The 19,517-nt window shown below is 42.8% G+C and overlaps 1 protein-coding gene across 1 annotated transcript; it reads right to left on the bottom strand.

The window, feature by feature from the left end:
- Nucleotides 1–832: 832 nt before the first annotated feature.
- On the bottom strand, nt 833–19,384 carry LOC118373122 (short-chain specific acyl-CoA dehydrogenase, mitochondrial). Its single transcript, XM_052525511.1, has 10 exons — nt 19,247–19,384; nt 13,106–13,266; nt 4,716–4,865; nt 4,533–4,644; nt 4,164–4,315; nt 3,844–4,014; nt 3,609–3,746; nt 2,748–2,843; nt 2,610–2,666; nt 833–2,464 (listed from the first exon to the last, which is right to left on the bottom strand). The coding sequence occupies exons 1-10, from the start codon at nt 19,272–19,274 to the stop codon at nt 2,312–2,314; spliced, it is 1,218 nt and encodes a 405-aa protein (XP_052381471.1). The 5' UTR covers nt 19,275–19,384; the 3' UTR covers nt 833–2,311.
- Between the last annotated feature and the right edge of the window lie 133 nt (nt 19,385–19,517).

Genomic DNA, 19,517 nt, shown 5'->3' with positions numbered 1-19,517 from the left:
CCATTACCAATGAGAGGAAAGAGGAAGTATTTGAAAGGAGGGCGCAGAGAGAGGGTGTGGCTATAGGGAAGAGTAGTAGGTTTGTTTATCTGGGTCGAGTTACCCCGGTGGTTGTTTGAAAAGGGTGAAAAGTGATTGCATTTGTTTTGGATCCATGCTGTCTCCTGGGTGTGAACCTTGTGCCCCACTCTGGCTGACGGCGAAGTCGGCTAAGAACAAAAGTGACGTAGATTAAGCACGTGAAGCGATAAGTAGGATTCCTTGTTCACATGAAGAAGTGATTACTTTTGATAAAAACGCTTTCTGCCTGTTGTATGTTTCTGGATGATGCACCTAGCTGCCTTTTTGACAACATGACTGAGCAGCGCAGATTGAGTCGAGAAGGGTGCTCCTCCCTCCGCGCTGTCGTCCGATGATGTGACGTGCCATTCCTCGGTTCAACCCGGGCCAGCATAATAGAACTCCCTCATTGCTACTAAACCTTACTTTAGATTAGAAGGTGTATGTCCTAGAGATGCTCCTTGAATGAATATACTTCTGAGCCACTGGACCAATTGACTAAGTTCTGATTCTAATAGTTTTACTGTTTCCTGATGGGTCCCAAATTAAGTTGTACTCTGGATGATGATTTTGATACATGATTTAAATACTTAAAATTAAGAACGTGGCATATTAAAAGCAATTGATGAGAAAAAAAATGATTTTTCTATGAGTAGGCTTAACCTAGGTCTGTGAAACCAGCCCTTTGGGCAAGATTAATACTGAAATGTTGCCATGTCACTAAACAGCCACAGAGCATAACTATTTAACATTAAAAGATTCAAGGGAATAATCATGTGATCTTGTGTTTTTAATTTCATTATGTACCATAATATTACAATAAAACATGTACAACAGCAGTTTGAGGCACAAGCTTGATGGGCTTTGTAGCGAATCCTCATAAAAAAATGTATTTGCTACACAACCCATCATTTAGACTTCTGAAACCCAAGAGCTCCTGTATAGCTGCGTCATTCAGTTTCATCTGAACAGATCACACAACTGATATTAAACATTCAATGCAACAGTCCTAATAACTAACAGCCATAGAGACAAACATGTTAAACCACTTCCCAGTTGTTGCAGTTCCATAACAGTCTCAAAATATCATATTGTCAATGTACAGCCTAGAGAGCAGCATCAGAACAGGCACAGCAGGAAGGTTCTGAGGTGTGTGTCCGTGTTTAAAAACTCAAATGCATTTCTCCCCCCTGCTTGAAGTAATCATTGATTATTTTCCAACATGATGATAACTAACTACTAGTCTCACCCACCAGCCTAGCCTGAGGATGAGGTTAGACCACAGCAGTAGAATCCTTGTTTAAAACTACCCAATTTGGTGAATAAATATTTCCAAGGAAGAGAACAGGGAGGAATGCACGTTACAAGTGTTCAAAGGGCCATTGATTTCCCTCATTGCATGTGAAGGCAAGACAGTCCAGACACTGCACTGCCCTCGTGTGGCTTGAATTAGCACTGCACCTCACATAGACAACACGCTCAAGAGGACGCAACCGCATACTGGACATTGTAGATAGAAATGGCATGAACAGAACTGAAATGATTCCTCACTAAGCATGTCTAAGAGACATGTCAGTTCTACACAATACATTTCTATCTGATCACCACCCAGGACAGCACCTTTCTTTTTGTCTGATTTGGACAGAGCTAGTCATCTTCACCCTGGTTATCCACAATGAGGACATGAGTCCACTAACTTCTATTATGTTACCAGATAACATCAGTTTAAGGCAGATAATAATGTTAAGGCAGAAAGGAAGATGCATATCTTCATGTTGATATCAAAAGTAACAAATTGCGTGGATTGTTTAGTAATTGTTGCAGTAATATGAGTCAGAGGTGGGGTGCAAGTTGTCCTGAACCCTGGCCTGATGGTGTCCCATTGGAGTGGTAGGTAGGTGTCACTCCCCATTGGCCCAGGGAAAGATGTTCTCTCCATAACAGTTGAGGTTAGAATTTGGGCGTTGGGCAATCTGGTCCAAGATCTGTGTGTGGTTAAGGGCAACTTCTACCCAGAGCTGTGTGAGCCTGTCTCCATGCCTGGCATTCCTTCCAGTTCAGTAGCTGACCGGCGCTGATGAGACTGTGCAACACTACACTGCAGTCCTGAGTGTAGTAGCTGTTATGAGCCAATCTGAAATGGCACCCTATTCCCTATATAGTACACCACTTTTGGCCATTGGACTCTATCCAGAAGTAGTGCACTATGTAGGGAATATACGGCTACCATTTGGGTCTAAATCACAAGTCTCTATGACGCGTACTCCTTCAGCAGCTGGCCGGCTATCACCAGTCTCTGGATCTCACTGGTGCCTTCATAGATCTCAGTGATTCGCGCATCACGGTAGTGCCTCTCCGCTGGCATGTCTGTCACGTAACCCATTCCCCCAAGAACCTGGATTGACTTTTAGTTCCACAGATAGAGAAAAAGGGGTAAATATTTTTAAAGGTTTAGCATCTGAGAAATGTCAATGAATTCCATATTGATTATTGATTGATTCAGTCACTAGTTGTAGAAATAAGGACATGACAGGTTCTCTGATGCGTACCTGGTGGCCGCAGAAGGTAGCAGCCTCAGACGCTGCTAGTTTGGCCATCGCTGCTTCCTGTGGGGACAGGAAGGACGAAGTACAACGTTATGTAATATGACAGAGAGGATGGTGTGTGTGGTGTGGTGGGATGTGTACCTTGGTGAAGGGTTTCTTGGCATCTTTTAGCATTGCAGCCTTCCAGGTGAGGAGACGAGCACTTTCAACAGCTACAGCCATGTCTGCCAGCTTGAACTGAAGCATAGAGATACACACACTTCAAGTGGAACTGACAGTATTTTAGCATATACACCCCCAGGAAGAACATGACACTGGATGGTGCGTTTCCAGGCAGTAGCAATAGATACTTTAGATCATGAGAACACATTCGCCAAAAGCCACCTGAATGGATTTCTGCTAATATGTAAATACCACAGGAGTCCTCTTACATTAGTGAACTTTACAGTCCTTGATCAAACAACCATGAAAAGGTAGGCTCTCTCCTTCAGTTATGCACATCAACAAGATCAACAACTAATGCTAGCCAGAGCAAGATGTTATGACTGAATTGTGATCATTGACCTTGCTAGTTTGATTGTATTGACATTCCCTGCCTTCGTTACAGTCATGTGTTTTTGTCCAACATATTGAGTCATTGAAAGTGAAACAGTGCATCCCGAACGGAGGCAGCAAACAATGTTCCAGACCAGCTGGATTTATAATCTGATAGCAATATGTTTTGGACTACCAAGAACTATTGGTGAATTATATTAATCATGCATTGACCTACATCCAACTATTCTACCAACAGTGCCTTAGTGTACGTCATGGAATGTTGAGTCAAATAGAAACTATTTTGAAACATCTTATAAAGTTGGCTTTGTAGCATAAACTGAGAATTAGATTTTTTTGATTGATATGATTGTCTGTTTCATATCTGAAAAGTAGTACAAACGTGGTCAGTTCCACTTTAATAAAAGACACCTTAACATTTAAACAAACTTTTACATATACACACACCTGTACAGCCTGCAGCTTGCCAATGGGCGCGCCGAAAGCGGTGCGTTTGTGAGCGTAGTCCGCAGCACAGTCCAGAGCAGCCTGAGCAATACCCAGGGCCTGGGAAGCTATACCTATGCGCCCACTGTCCAGGGTTTGCTGTGAGAGGGGGTCAGTACACACAGACAAGCACATCATCACTCACATCGACTATGCACACACACAACCAACACCCCACCCCCACCTATAAACCGACCATGGCTATCTTGAAGCCAGATCCTCGTGGCCCCAGCATGTTGCCCAGGGGTATCCTACAGTCCTCCATGATGAGGTTGGCCGTGGAGGTTGCTCTGATGCCCAGCTTGTCCTCCTTCTTCCCCAGGGACAGGCCAGGATGGGGCATGGGCACCAGGAATGCACTGATACCCTATGGGGGGGGGACAACACACTGAAACGCATGTATAAGTTACATTTATTATAATATCAAAATACTCAGAAACAGAGAGAGTGAGCGAGTGAGAGAAGAAGGAATATAGGGAGTTTCACCGACTCAACTCCAACAACGGTGTATCTAACCTTGTGTTTGAGTGACTTGTCAGTGGTAGCGAATATAACAGTAGCCGAAGCATCCCAGCTGTTGGTAATCCAGGCTTTAGTCCCGTTCAACACCCACTCCTCTCCCTCCTGTCTGGCTAACGTAGACGCTGCCCCTGCATCACTACCATTACCTACACAGATGGGGGAGAGAAAGAGAGAGAATCAACACCCACTCCTCTCCCTCCTGTCTGGCTAACGTAGACGCTGCCCCTGCATCACTACCATTACCTACACAGATGGGGGAGAGAAAGAGAGAGAATCAACAACCACTCATCTTCCCTAGTTGGAGTGTAGTAGTAAATGGAGGGCCCTGGGGCACAGTGTGTGTTGTGTGCGTCTGTGGTGTACCTGGTTCACTCAGAGCGAAGCAGCCAACTTTCTCTCCAGTCGTAAAGGGAGTGATCCACTGTTCCTTCTGCTTCTGTGTTCCAAACTTCAATATTGGCCCTATGTACAAAGACTACACACACATACCCTTTAGTATCAGTGTTAGATACAGCGACAACATAAAACACACACACCCTTACGTACGTTGTTGACCGAGACCACACATCCAGTACTGCCGCAGCCCCTACTGATCTCCTCCACGGCCAGAGAGTAGGCCAGGTAGTCCATTCCTGCTCCTCCCAGCGCCTCAGGAACCTCGATAGCCATCACCCCCATAGCACCCAGCTCTCGCACCTGTAGAAACACACACATGGATGCATTAGAGAAACATGCAGCTTCTCATCTGTCATTACTGCCCTAGAAGACTAAATAAGCCTTTGCTTACCAGAATGTAGAAAGTAAATATAATATAAATACATAATATATCCTTTGTCAAGATAAACCATCCACCTGACAGGCATATCAAGAAGCCGATTAAACAGCATGGTCATTACACAGGTGCACCTTGTGCTGGACACAATAAAAGGCCACTCTAAAATGTGTTGTTTTGTCACGCAACACAATGCCACAGATATCTCATATTTTGAGGGAACGTGCAATTGACATGCTTAGTGCAGGAATGTCCACCAGAGCTGTTTCCAGAGAATTTGTCAATTTCTCTACAATAAGCTGCCTCAGAAATGGGTGCTCAGGAGTATTTGTCTGTAATCAAGCTTATTCTGATTGGCCGGGCATGGCTCCCAAGTGGGTGGGCCTATGCCCTCCCAGGCCCACCTATGTCTGCACCCCTGCCGAGTCATGTGAATAGGGCCTAATGAATTTATTATTATTATTTCAATTGACTGATTTCCTTATTTAACTAGGCAAGTCAGTTAAGAACAAATTCTTATTTACAATGACGGCCTACCAAAAGGCTTCTTGCGGGGACGGTGGCTGCGATTAAAAATAGAAATAGGACAAAACACATCACAACAAGAGAGACAACACTACATAAAGAGAGACTTAAGATAACATAGCAAGGCAGCAACACATACAACACAGCATGGTACAAACATTATTGGGCACAGACAACAGCACAAAGGGCAAGAAGGTCGAGACAACAATACATCACACAAAGCATGATTGAGTCTTTGAATGAAGAGATGGAGATAAAACTGTCCAGTTCGAGTGTTTGTTGCAGCTCGTTCCAGTCGCTAGCTGCAGCGAACTGAAAAGAGGAGCGACCCAGTGTGTGCCTTGGGGACCTTGAACAGAATGTGACTGGCAGAACGGGTGTTGTATGTGGAGGATGGGGGCTGCAGTAGATATCTCAGATAGGGGGGAGTGAGGCCAAAGAGGGTTTTATAAATAAGCATCAATCAGTGAGTCTTGCGACAGGTATACAGAGATGACCAGTTTACAGAGGAGTATAGAGTGCAGTGATGTGTCCTATAAGGAGCATTGGTGGCAAATCTGATGGCAGAATGGTAAAGAACATCTAGCCACTCTAGAGCACCCTTACCTGCCGGTCTATGAATTATGTCTCAGTAATCTAGCATGGGTAGGATGGTCATCTGAATCAGGGGCAGTTTGGCAGCTAGGGTGAAAGAGGAGCGATTACGATAGAAGAAACCAAGTCTAGATTTAACTTTAGCCTGCTTTGATATGTGCTGAGAGAAGAACCGTGCACCATCTAGCCATACTCCCAAGTACTTGAATGAGGTTACTACCTCAGGATTTAGAGCTTAAGGTAGTCATCACACCTGTGGGAAGAGGGGCATTCTTATTACCAAACCAAGACCTTTGTTTTGAAGGTTTTCAGAACAAGGTTAAGGGCAGAGAAAGCTTGTTGGATACTAAGAAAGCTTTGCTATAGAGCATTCAACACAAATTCCAGGGAGGGGCCAGCTGAGTATAAGACTATCATCTGCATATACAGTGGGGGAAAAAAAGTATTTAGTCAGCCACCAATTGTGCAAGTTCTCCCACTTAAAAATATGAGAGACCTGTAATTTTCATCATAGGTACACTTCAACTATGACAGACAAAATGAGAAAAAAATCCAGAAAATCACATTGTAGGATTGAATTTTTTTTAAATTATGGTGGAAAATAAGTATTTGGTCACCTACAAACAAGCAAGATTTCGGTCTCTCACAGACCTATAACTTCTTCTTTAAGAGGCTCCTCGGTCCTCCACTCGTTACCTGTATTAATTGCACCTGTTTGAACTTGTTATCAGTATAAAAAGACACCTGTCCACAACCTCAAACAGTAACACTCCAAACTCCACTATGGCCAAGACCAAAGAGCTGTCAAAGGACACCAGAAACCAAATTGTAGACCTGCACCAGGCTGGGAAGACTAAATCTGCAATAGGTAAGCAGCTTGGTTTGAAGAAATCAACTGTGGGAGCAATTATTAGGAAATGGAAGACATACAAGACCACTGATAATCTCCCTCGATCTGGGGCTCCACGCAAGATCTCACCCCGTGGGGTCAAAATGATCACAAGAACGGTGAGCAAAAATCCCAGAACCACACGGGGGGGACCTAGTGAATGACCTGCAGAGAGCTGGGACCATTGTAACAAAGCCTACCATCAGTAACACACTACGCCGCCAGGGACTCAAATCCTGCAGCGCCAGACGTGTCCCCTGCTTAAGCCAGTACATGTCCAGGCCCGTCTGAAGTTTGCTAGAGAGCATTTGGATGATCCAGAAGAAGATTGGGAAAATGTCATATGGTCAGATGAAATCAAAATATAACTTTTTAGTAAAAACTCAACTCGTTGTGTTTGGAGGACAAAGAATGCCGAGTTGCATCCAAAGAACACCATACCTACTGTGAAGCATGGGGGTGGAAACATCATGCTTTGGGGCTGTTTTTCTGCAAAGGGACCAGGACGACTGATCCGTGTAAAGGAAAGAATGAATGGGGCCATGTATCGTGAGATTTTGAGTGAAAACCTCCTTCCATCAGCAAGGGCATTGAAGATGAAACGTGGCTGGGTCTTTTAGCATGACAATGATCCCAAAACACAAGAAGCATTTCAAGGTCCTGGAGTGGGCTAGCCAGTCTCCAGATCTCAACCCCATAGAAAATCTTTGGAGGGAGTTGAAAGTCCGTGTTGCCCAGCAATAGCCCCAAAACATCACTGCTCCAGAGGAGATCTGCATGGAGGAATGGGCCAAAATACCAGCAACAGTGTGTGAAAACCTTGAAGACTTACAGAAAACGTTTTACCTCTGTCATTGCTAACAAAGGGTATAAAAACAAAAGTATTGAGATAAACTTTTGTTATTGACCAAATACTTATTTTCCACCATAATTTGCAAATAAATTCATTATACATCCTACAATGTGATTTTCTGGATTTTTTTAAAATAATTTTGTCTGTCATAGTTAAAGTGTACCTATGATGAAAATTACAGGCCTCATCTTTTGAAGTGGGAGAACTTGCACAATTGGTGGCTGACTAAATACTTTTTTGCCCCACTGTAAATGGATGAGAGCCTCCTACTGCCTGAGCTATGTTGTTGATGTAAATTGAAAAGAGCGTGGGGCCTAGGACCGAGCCTTGGGGTACTCCCTTGGTGACAGGCAGTGGCTGAGACAGCAGATTTTCTGACTTTATACACTGCACTCTTTGAGAGAGGTAGTTAGCAAACTAGGCCAAAGACCCCTCAGAGACACTAATACTCCTTAGCCGGCCTACAAGAATGGAATGGTCTTCTGTATCAAAAGTTTTGGCCAAGTCAATGACCAGACAGCCAATAGGGAGGTGGTCAGAGTCCTGGCCGTGTGGTGTCAACCTATCTCTCAACGTAACCAAGACTAAGGAGAGGATTGTGGACTACAGGAAAAGGAGGACCGAGCACGCCCCCAATCTCGTCGACAGAGCTGTAGTGGCGCAGGTTGAGAGCTTCAAGTTCCTCGGTGTCCACATCAACAAAACTAGAATGGTCCAAACACACGAAGACAGTCGTGAAGAGGGCACGACAAAGCCTATTCCCCCTCAGGAAACTAAAAAGATTTGGCATGAGTCCTGAGATCCTCAAAAGGTTCTTTAGCTGCAACATTGAGAGCATCCTGCCTGACTGGTTGCATCACTGACTGGTACGGCAATTGCTCGGCCTCTGACCGGTTATTTCACTGAGTAGCCATTACAAACACAGGCTGTAAAACAGTGTATTTCATATACCTTTGACTATTGGATGTTCTTATTGGCACTATAGTATTGCCAATGTAACAGTATAGCTTCCGTCCCTCTCCTCACTCCTACCTGGGCTCGAACTAGAAACACAGACAACAGCCACCCTCGAAGCAGCGTTACCAATCACTCCACAAAAGCCGCGGCCCTTGCAGAGCAAGGGGAACAACCACTCAAAGTCTCAGAGCGAGTGACGTTTGAAACGCACCCCGCTAACTAGCTAGCCATTTCACATCGGTTATACCAGCCTAATCTCGGGAGTTGATAGGCTTGAAGTCATAAACAGCACAATGCTTGAAGCACAACGAAGAGCTGCTGGCAAAACGAACGAATGTGCTGTTTGAATGAATGCTTACGAGCCTGCTGGTGCCTACCACCGCTCAGACTGCTCTATCAAATCATAGACTTAGTTATACGAGCCTTAGGTCATTAATATGGTCGAATCCGGAAACTATCATCTCGAAAACAAGACGTTTATTCTTTCAGTGAAATACGGAACCGTTCCGTATTTTATCTAACGGGTGGCATGCATAAGACAGACTTGGTGAAGACAACTGCGCACTGAAGATGATCCTTGGTAAAGTTTACCAATCCCCCACCTTTGGAAGATCTGTCATGCCGAAAAAGGTTATAACCAGAAAACACATCTCAATAATGACCAGCACTTCTGGATTGGAGCTGTGAACCCACACTTTCAATTAACCCATTTTAGGTAATAAGCTTCGAGTGTTATCGTGCAGAAAACCCAGGCTTTTACGAGAGCAGAAATCAGTGAATCAGATATCAGAGCACAAGTCAAAATTGGGGCAAGCAACTGTAGATGGGCCAGGGTGTACATGCACATTTCCAGATAACATCAGCATTAATACTATCAGGGCACGGCAGAGGGCAGGGAGAGCTCTGCAGTGCTGATTTATACATCTGAATGTGCATCAGATGGCAACAAGATCATATTGTACAGCAATTTAATCAGGTAACACGAATACAAAACAGGAGTAGGTATGACTCCCACTTGGGAGAAATGTTCATTTCTGGAGGCAGATTTCTTGTAGAAAATGCCAGTGAATGGTCTTTGAACAGCAGGAGGGAGCTTCAGAGGACACTTCAAAGACTCCTGCCACTTGTTGGGTCCAAAGGCTTCAACACCTTTTATTTCACACCTCAGTGCTAATTTAAGTTGTATCTGGTCTGTCCTGGCAGCCTTAACTCAGCATTCAGTTAAAGTTAAATATATCATTGTAATGTACTTTATATTTAATTTTCTTCTTGGCTTTCAAAATAGCATCAGACCTTATATGAACTGTAATGCAGCAAAATCTTATATTTTTGTTAAGTGTAGTTGACATCTGTAAAGTTCTAGGAACACAATTTTATTCGATTTTTATCATCTATGCTTCTCTTCCGCAGCAGACGTTTAGGCATTGGGGAGGAAATGCAACAAGCCCCCAAAACAGGAAAGATTTACTGTGCAAAATTACCAAATGACATCGGTTTTACCACTTTTAAGGAAATTAAAAGCTGTGAAAACGACCCAACATGTTTCTGATAAGATTTCAGTTTGGCTTAGATGCATGCATACTATGTGGTTTAAATACTATCGGATTTTAGGATTCTGATAAAGATAGCATCTTTACAGACGCTCCCTAACCACACATGCATTATTTTAAAAAGGCCCAGAACAGTCATTCTGATTCCCATGTAAATTAGCCTTTTGAGTGACTAAAATATCACCCATATTTTTTTTTTTGGGGGGGGGTTAGAGAAATACTTTCTTCCATGGCTAACTACCAGGAAGTTTGAAAAGACAGGCTGAGTGGGCGGGAAGCTTATATCTAAGCTTGCCTTGACTGGCAGATGTTTGAAAGGCCTATGTCAAGAAACTTGGATGAAATGAGCAATGTGGCAACAAAATAATCTCAAGCCAATTTGGTGATACACAAAGAAACTCGTACAACATTGAAATTGCATCACTTTTTCTTTTATACATCTCCCATTTGGCATGTCACTTATGATACAGTTCACAGGAGCACTGACGGATGTGTTGACATGACAACTGTGTCAGAGTTTTGAACGACACTTCCCCCCTTTGTTCAATGCTGGCTGAAGACCTAGCTAGCCAGTAACTAGCTAAAACCAGACACAGATGAAAGAAGACACAAGGGTCTCTGCCATAGATAAATAGTGTAAACTTTTAATTATATTTGCTGACACCCAACAGTCAAATTTTGGCATCTGTAGAGTAGCTACCTAGCTATATAAACCATGACACTCATCAAATACACCTTCTCCAGTGTTGGTTACAAGGCGGTACTACTTATTTAAATTAGGTAAGAGAATATGATCTTACCATAGGTGTATTAAAATGAGTTAGGGTGATGTCACCCTATCCCCTTAATAATCCGCCTCAGTAACTTTATGATCAATGTAAAAGCAACTGTCATTTGTCATACTTTGGTCAGCATATTTTTAATCTGGTTTCAACCAAATATCACCCAAACATAATTGACTGTCATGACCTTTAAGATCCTGAAATAAATTATTCATATTTCTCCACTCCTGTTCAAAATGTAGATTTGGTGTATCAGTAATGCAAAAGTGTTTCATTCTGCAGGAGTTAATAAACAACAAAAATATAAATGCAACAATTAAGATTTGACTGAGTTTCAGTATATAAGGAAATCAGTCAATCGGAATAAATTCATTAGGCCCTAATCTATGGATTTCGAATGACTGAGAAATAGTCACAGATACCTTAAAAAAAAACGTAGGGGAGTGAATCAGTCAGTATCTGGTGTGATCACCATTTGCCTCATGCAGCACGACATCTCCTTCGCATCTAGTTGATCAGCCTGTTGATTGTGGTCTGTGGAATGTTGACCCTCTCCTCTTCAATGGATGTTTGAAGTTGCTGGATATTGGCAGGAACTGGAACATGCTTTCGTAAATGTTGATCCAGAGCATCCCAAACATGCTCAATGGGTGACATGTCTGGTGAGTATGCAATTGTGTTTGTTGCCCGTAGTTTGTTTATGCCTGCCTGCCTGCCTGCCCATACCATAACCCCACCATGGGGAACTCTGTTCACAACGTTAACATCAGCAAACCGCTTGCCCACAAACGATGTCTGCCATCTGTCCGGTACAGTTGAAACCAGCTGTCAATCGTGAAGAGCACTCTTCTCCAGCGTCCCAATGGCCATCAAAGGTGAGCATTTGCCCACTGAAGTCTGTTACGACGCCAAACTGCAGTCAGGTCAAGACCCTGGATATGATAAACACGCATATGGAGCTTCCCTGCGCAAGTTTCAAAAAGCATTTGGCGAATGGCATGTATTTGGCACTCGTACAGTCAGGCTCTGAAGCTTAGGCTTACGCACTAATGACATACGAATAATGAAAAACTTCAATTTAGCCTATAGATATGAACTGCACAAGAATTATGCATTTTTTATGCATTTTTCCCATTTTTCAACCTGCCTGCCACCCACACAATATTTCATGACCCTATTCCCACCATTCCGGCGGATATAACCAAGAGTAGCGATGGGCTTTTGACGTTTGACTGAGTACTAGCAATTCCTCATTGAACACTGCATGGTGATGAATTGTGGCGATGACATCTATTTGGTGAGTAGGCGTAATGATTCTGATGAAAATACGCTCCGTTTTAATAAAACAAATATTTGTACATATTTTCAGTGTGGAACCTGTCTATGTTTATGGAGGTTATAGCCTGGGCTAATTGGCACTAGCAGTTCGCAAGGTAGCCAAAGCAGAAATTAGACGGGATGCAATTATTCCAAAACTGCAGCTTGTTGTTGGAACACATATTTACCTACTTCAAATCAACCAGTCCATTGTGAATTTGTGATAAAACTGTCTTCATTTGGCAAGGAGTGTAGATTGTGTATCCCTTCAGAGCCATTTACGCACACTGTTTGTATAGGCATTTCTGTAGGCCTAACAGGAGAATGTGTGCAAATTCAGCAGGTGTGTGTAGAGGGAGTTGTCGGAACGCAAATGAGTGAAAGAGATATGGAGGGGAAAGGGAATTTAGGGAGAAGAACTGTGTTGCCTTGGATTCTTTTTTGTTGTGCCCCGCAAATGCAAATGTACAAGTGGAACACTAAGGAAAGCAAATTAACATTTCCTTCAAGACAATGGGGGGGGGGGGCAATCCACAAAGCCCATTCCACCAAATAGTTTCAGTATTTTATTGGATTCTTTTTATCCCCTCTGGTCAAAGATCGAGTTTTGACATCCAATCGAGGACTCAATTACTCATACCTAAAACCCCCGGGACTGTAGGTTGAGTCTACCCAAGCATCACTAGTGTGTGTGTACCTGTTGCGCTGGGAAGAGGTGTTCCTTATCAAGTTTGCCAGCTATAGGACCCAGCTCTCTGTCTGCGTAGTCTCTACAGGTTTGTCTCATCATCTGGTGCATCTCTGGTAGCTCAGCTAGAGAGGACAGAGACCTACAGCCACTGACACACAGGCCCAGGGCTGGAAAGGGGGAGAAAGACAGAGAGAGAGGCTTTAGTATTGTAAGAGCTGCTCACGTCTAGCATGAATTCACAACATCATAACTCGACTGTTAGACAGTGTTACATGAATACAACTGCCCAGGTCGACCCTGAGTGACAACCAATCATTGTAAATAGACCCAACACACACGCACTAGGGCCGTCACCAGAGTTTCATACCATTCAGGGATCAGTCCCGAAGACCAGGGGCTAAGGGGTTTGCAGGTCAGAGAAAAATGTTTGCCTTTTCTAAAAGAATTGTAACGCTAGATCATTTTACATGACTGAAGACAATACAATAATATTTTATATACCACACAAATTACCTAAATGACAAGTTACTGACATTGACATAGAGATCAATAAAATGAATGACCCAAAGCATAAATGACACCAATAGCATTAGGCCAATGAAAAAAAGTCCCACAGTTAACAGTGCATGTCAGAGGAAAAACCAAGCCATGAAGTTGAAATAATTGTCCGTAGAGCTCAGAGACAGGATTGAGTCGAGGCACAGATCTGGGGTAGGGTACCAAAAAATGTCTACAGGCATTGAAGGTATCCAAGAACACAGTGGCTTCCATCATTCTTAAATGGAAGAAGTTTGGAACCACCAAGACTCGTCCTAGAGCTGTCCACCCGGCCAAACAGAGCAATCAGGGGATTAGGGCCTGGGAGGTGGATCAGGGTAAGGGAGGTGGCCAAGAACCCTGACGGAGCTCCAGAATTCCTCTGTGGAGATGGGAGAAACTTCCAGAAGGACAACCATCTCTGCAGCATTCTGCCAATCAGGACTTTATGGTAGAGTGGCCAGATGGAAGCCACTCTTCAGTAAAAGGCACGACAGCCCACTTGGAGTTTGCCAAAAGGCACCAAAAGGACTCTCAGACCATGAGAAACAAGATTCTCTGTTCTGATGAAACCAAGACTGGACTCTTTGGCCTGAATGCTAAGCGTCATGTCCGGAGGAAACCTGGCACCATCCCTACGGTGAAGCATGGTGGTGGCAGCATCATGCTGTGGGGATGTTTTTCAGCCACATGGACTGGGAGAAAAGCAGCCAACAAGTGCTCAGCATGTGGGAACTCCTTTGACACTGTTGGAAAAGCATTCCAGGTGAAGCTGGTTGAGAGAATGTCAAGAGAGTGCAAAGCTGTCATCAAGACAAAGGGTGGCTTTTTGAAGAATCTCAAATATATTTTGATTTGTTTTGCACTTTTTTGGTTAGATTCCATATGTGTTATTTCATAGTTTCGATGTCTTCACTATTATTCTACAATGTAGAAAATGGTAAAAATAAAGAAAAACCCTTGAATGAGTAGGTGTTCAAAATTTACACTACCGGTCAAAAGTTTTAGATCTTGAATGATGTAGGCTAAGTAGCCTAACTATTGTTTAACAGAATTTTAGCACAGATAGAGTTAAACACAACAACTTTATTTAGTTTAAATCAAATAATATTTTAGCATATAGCGCATGCTGTTGAGTTGTGTTTGAGGAAAAAAAAAAAAATCTACATTTCAGCACAATCATCCTAAATTGTCATAAGAAAAGATGTGGTGTTTTTGGTATAACAGTAGCCTGACATTATCTATGCTATTATATTAGGTTTGTTATGCACAATATTCATTAATCATTAAGTGATCTTGCGAAAAAGTACCATTCTGAGAAGTGGCGAAGCATCACTCCACTGCGCACTGGCAGCACAACACCCTTGATTATAACGGTTGGATGACTTTGTGAGTGTCACGTAACCATAGCATTATTAACTAAGCGGCACATTCAGTTGACTACAAAAATAAATACATGTACACCATCGCAAAAGATTCAGGGCCCCAAAAGCAAGGTCCTGGTGACGTCCCTGGCACCCACACACACAGTACCATCCACAATACATAACTGTCTAGCTAAATCTCGCCACACTGACAACACCCTGCCGGTGGGGTAAAGGTTGGAGACTGGACATGAAGATTATCAACATGCATCATCATCATTAGGTAACGTTAATATCAGCAGCATACCACCCTGCATCCCACTGCTGGTTTGCTTCTGAAGCTCAGCAGGGTTGGTCCTGGTTGGGAGACCAGATGCTGCTGGAAGTGGTGTTGGAGGGCCAGTAGGAGGCACTCTTTCCTCTGGTCTAAAAAAACTATCCCAATGCCCCAGGGGAGTGATTGGGGACATTGTCCTGTGTAGGGTGCTGTCTATGGGATGCTAAATGGGGTGTCCTGACTCTGTGGTAACTTAAGATCCCATGGCACTTATTTTAAGAGTAGGGTGTTATCCCCAGTGTCCTGGCTAAATTCACAATCTGCCCCTCAAACCATCATAGTCACCTAATTATCCCCAGTTTACAATTGGCTCATTCATCTCCTCTCCCCTGTAACTATTCCCCAGGTCGTTGCTGAAAATGAGAATATGTTCAGTCAACTTACCTAGTAAAATAAAATAAAAGAGAGGCCCTGGATGAAAGTAGGCTGTGACTTGTAAACTAAAAAGATTATTCAGTAGCAAATGACTAGTCATTTAACTTTGCAAATTCCCTCAAGAAGTAAATAATACATCGCTTATATCAATTTATATTGGTTGGCTGTTAAAAGGATCCACCCATTTAAAAACATTTTTAGCCTAAAATTACATACTCAAATCTAACTGCCTGTAGCTCGGGACCTGAAGCAAGGATATGCATATTCTTGGTACCATTTGAAAGGAAACACTTTGAACTTTGTGGAAATGTGAAAGGAATGTAGGAGAATATAACACAATATATCTGGTAAAAGCTACCATCTTTGAAATGCAAGAGAAATGGCATAATGTATTATTCCAGCCCAGGTGAAATTTAGATTTTGGCCACTAGATGGCAGCAGTGTATGTGCAACGTTTTAGACTGATCCAATGAACCATTGTATTTCTGGTCAAAATGTTGTATCAAGACTTCCCAAATGTGCCTAATTTGTTTATTAAATAACTTTTATGTTCAAAATTGTGCACGCTCCTCAAACAATAGCATGGTATTCTCTCACTGTAATAGCTACTGTAAATTGGACAGTTAGATAAATCCTTGTTAAAGCTTTCTGCCAATATCAGATATGTCCTGGGAAATGTTCTTGCTACTTACTAATGCTAATTGCATTAGCCTACATTAGCGCAACTGTCCCATGGACGGACACCGATCCCGAAGAAGTTCACTATATTGAACAAAAATAAAACGCAACATTCAACAATGTCTAAGAGTTACAGTTCATATAAAAGGAAATCAGTCAATTAAAATAAATTCATTAGGCCCTAACCTATGGATTTTAGATGACTGGGAATACAGATATGCATCTGTTGGTCACAGATACCTTTAAAAAAAAGGTAGGGGTGTGTAGTGGCTTCCTTTCGTCTTTACCATAGCCACTGCCCAAGCCTGAAGCGGGGTTGTTTGGTACGCATACAGTCCACACTCAAGGTTTCCAAACGGCCAAACATTCCATGACATCCAGGGATATGGTGCAACAAAAATGTTTATTCTTCTTATATCTAACAAATAAATGATTCTCCAATCAACTTAAAGCATAGATGACTTTATATGGAAAATACATATTATGAGATGTCTGTATGTCTGTATGGTCAAAAAACTATACCGCTCCCGCATCTAGCAAGGACTCCCTCTCCCGAAGGCCCAACTTCCTGCCTTTATCCTAACACACTTACCACATTAAACCCCTACAACTCATCCAGAACGCCGCAGCCCGTCTGGTGTTCAACCTTCCCAAGTTCTCTCACGTCACCCCGCTCCTCCGCTCTCTCCACTGGCTTCCAGTTGAAGCTCGCATCCGCTACAAGACCATGGTGCTTGCCTACGGAGCTGTGAGGGGAACGGCACCTCAGTACCTCCAGGCTCTGATCAGGCCCTACACCCAAACAAGGGCACTGCGTTCATCCACCTCTGGCCTGCTCGCCTCCCTACCACTGAGGAAGTACAGTTCCCGCTCAGTTCGCTGCTCTGGCCCCCCAATGGTGGAACAAACTCCCTCACGACGCCAGGACACCGGAGTCAATCACCACCTTCCGGAGACACCTGAAACCCCACCTCTTTAAGGAATACCTAGGATAGGATAAGTAATCCTTCTCACCACCCCCCTAAAAGATTTAGATGCACTATTGTAAAGTGGCTGTTCCACTGGATGTCAGGTGAATGCACCAATTTGTAAGTCGCTCTGGATAAGAGCGTCTGCTAAATGACGTAAATGTAAATGTAAATACAATGAACAGGCAAGAGGGGAGGCCAAATGGCCGAGTTACACTAACAACAAATTAATATATCTCAATCGGATAAATATAAATCATAAAGGTACGTACCTAATATTTCATCATTTACATTAATATTTAAAATATTTACACAAATATACATGGAGCTCCATATGTTCGGTCTTTTATACAAATATGTCCAAATCGGCTCTAACAGGGTGTCACCACCATTTGTCTTATGCAGCACGACACATCTCCTTTGCATAGAGTTGAATAGTCTGTTGGTTGTGGCCTGTGGAATGTTGTTCCACTCCTTTTCAATGGCTGTGCGAAGTTGCTGGATATTGTCGGGAACTGGAACACACCGTCATAAACGTCTATCCAGAGCATCCCAAACATACTGAACAGATATCATATCTGGTGAGTATGCAGGTCATGGAAGAACTGGGACATTTTCAGATTCCAGGAATTGTGTACAGATCCTTTTGACATGGAGCTGCGCATTATCATGCTGAAACATGAGTTGATGGCAGCGGATGAATGGCACGACAATGGGCCTCAGGATCTCATCACGTTCTCTCTGTGCATTAATATTTCTGTCGATAAAAAGCTAATGTGTTTGTTGTCCATAGCTCATGCCTGCCCATACCATAAGTCCACCATGGGGCACCTTGTTCACAACATTGACATCAGCAAACTGCTCACCCACACAACACCATAAACATGGTCTGTGGTTGTGAAGTGGTTGGATGTCAGTTTATGGTAGAGAAATTAACATTCAGTTCTCTGGCAACAGCTTTGGTGAACATTCCTGCAGTCAGCATGGCAATTGCACACTTCCTCAACACTTGAGACATCTGTGGCATTGGGTTGTGTGACAAAACTACATTTTAGAGTGGCCTTTTATTGTCCCCAGAACAAGGTGCATCTGTGTAATGATCGTGCTGTTAATTCAGTTTCTTGATATGCCACACCAGTCAGGTTGATGGATTATGTTGGCAAAGGAGAAATGCTCACTAACAAGTATGTAAACACATTTGTACACAACATTTAAGAGAAATAAGATTTTGTTCATATGGAAAATGTGTGGGATATTTTATTTCAAGCATGAAACATGTTGAGTTTATATTCTTGTTCAGTGTAGGTGAAAGGTCACCTCTGTCCTCTCGCTTTTAACCTTTATCCCAGTGCGAGCGCTTGCCCGAGAAAACACTTGGGTGGACAACGAATACATTGAAATGCGAATAGATTAATTACAATATGTGTATTACATAGCTAACCACCCAACAAAAGTCAGTGCAAACAATGGTTACTTAACGTTAACTGGTTGCAGTCCTTACTTAACCCCATTCAAGTTCAAATGCCTTGAAAGCTATTACTAGCTCAACGAAAGCCATACTAATTTACTGCCATTGCAAATGCAGCATTCTAGTAATGCATAAAAGCTGTGAATCGTTTTTGGGGGTGGTTAGCTAGCTAAGAAGCCAACTAAACGCTCGATATGCAACTAGCTGTCGTTACTTAGCATTGGTCTTTAGCTAGCTAGCTAGCTCATTACCAAATACTAGCATAAGCTACTCGCCGAGTAATGTAGCTAGCACCCCGGCACATGACTGTCAGTCTATTCATTGTCGAAGGATCAACAAACAAAATAAGTACAATATCCCTTTGTATTCGAGAGACAAATTAGCATTTTTCAATAGTTTGTGTATTGATTGTATACTGACCTTTTCCAGCTTTGAAGAGTGCTGCCATGTTGTTTATGCTTGACTTGCTGCTTGAAACCAGACAGCTGGAGTCGCTATCAACCCACGTGACATAGTTCGAGTGACGTCTGCACTTTTTGTTATGGTTATGTAGCCTGCATTTCTTTAAAATATATATATTTTTTATTGCAGATTAACCAGTATACAACCAGACAATGATAACATTTGCTAGGGGGTACAACAAATGACAGATTATACAAAGACCTTAAAAGATACACACATATTGATTGCT

This window comes from Oncorhynchus keta, chromosome 9, assembly GCF_023373465.1.
Source record: "Oncorhynchus keta strain PuntledgeMale-10-30-2019 chromosome 9, Oket_V2, whole genome shotgun sequence".
Taxonomy (NCBI): Eukaryota; Metazoa; Chordata; class Actinopteri; order Salmoniformes; family Salmonidae; genus Oncorhynchus; species Oncorhynchus keta.
Note: the sequence above shows the minus strand (reverse complement) of the source record. Positions and strands in the feature narration are given on the sequence as shown.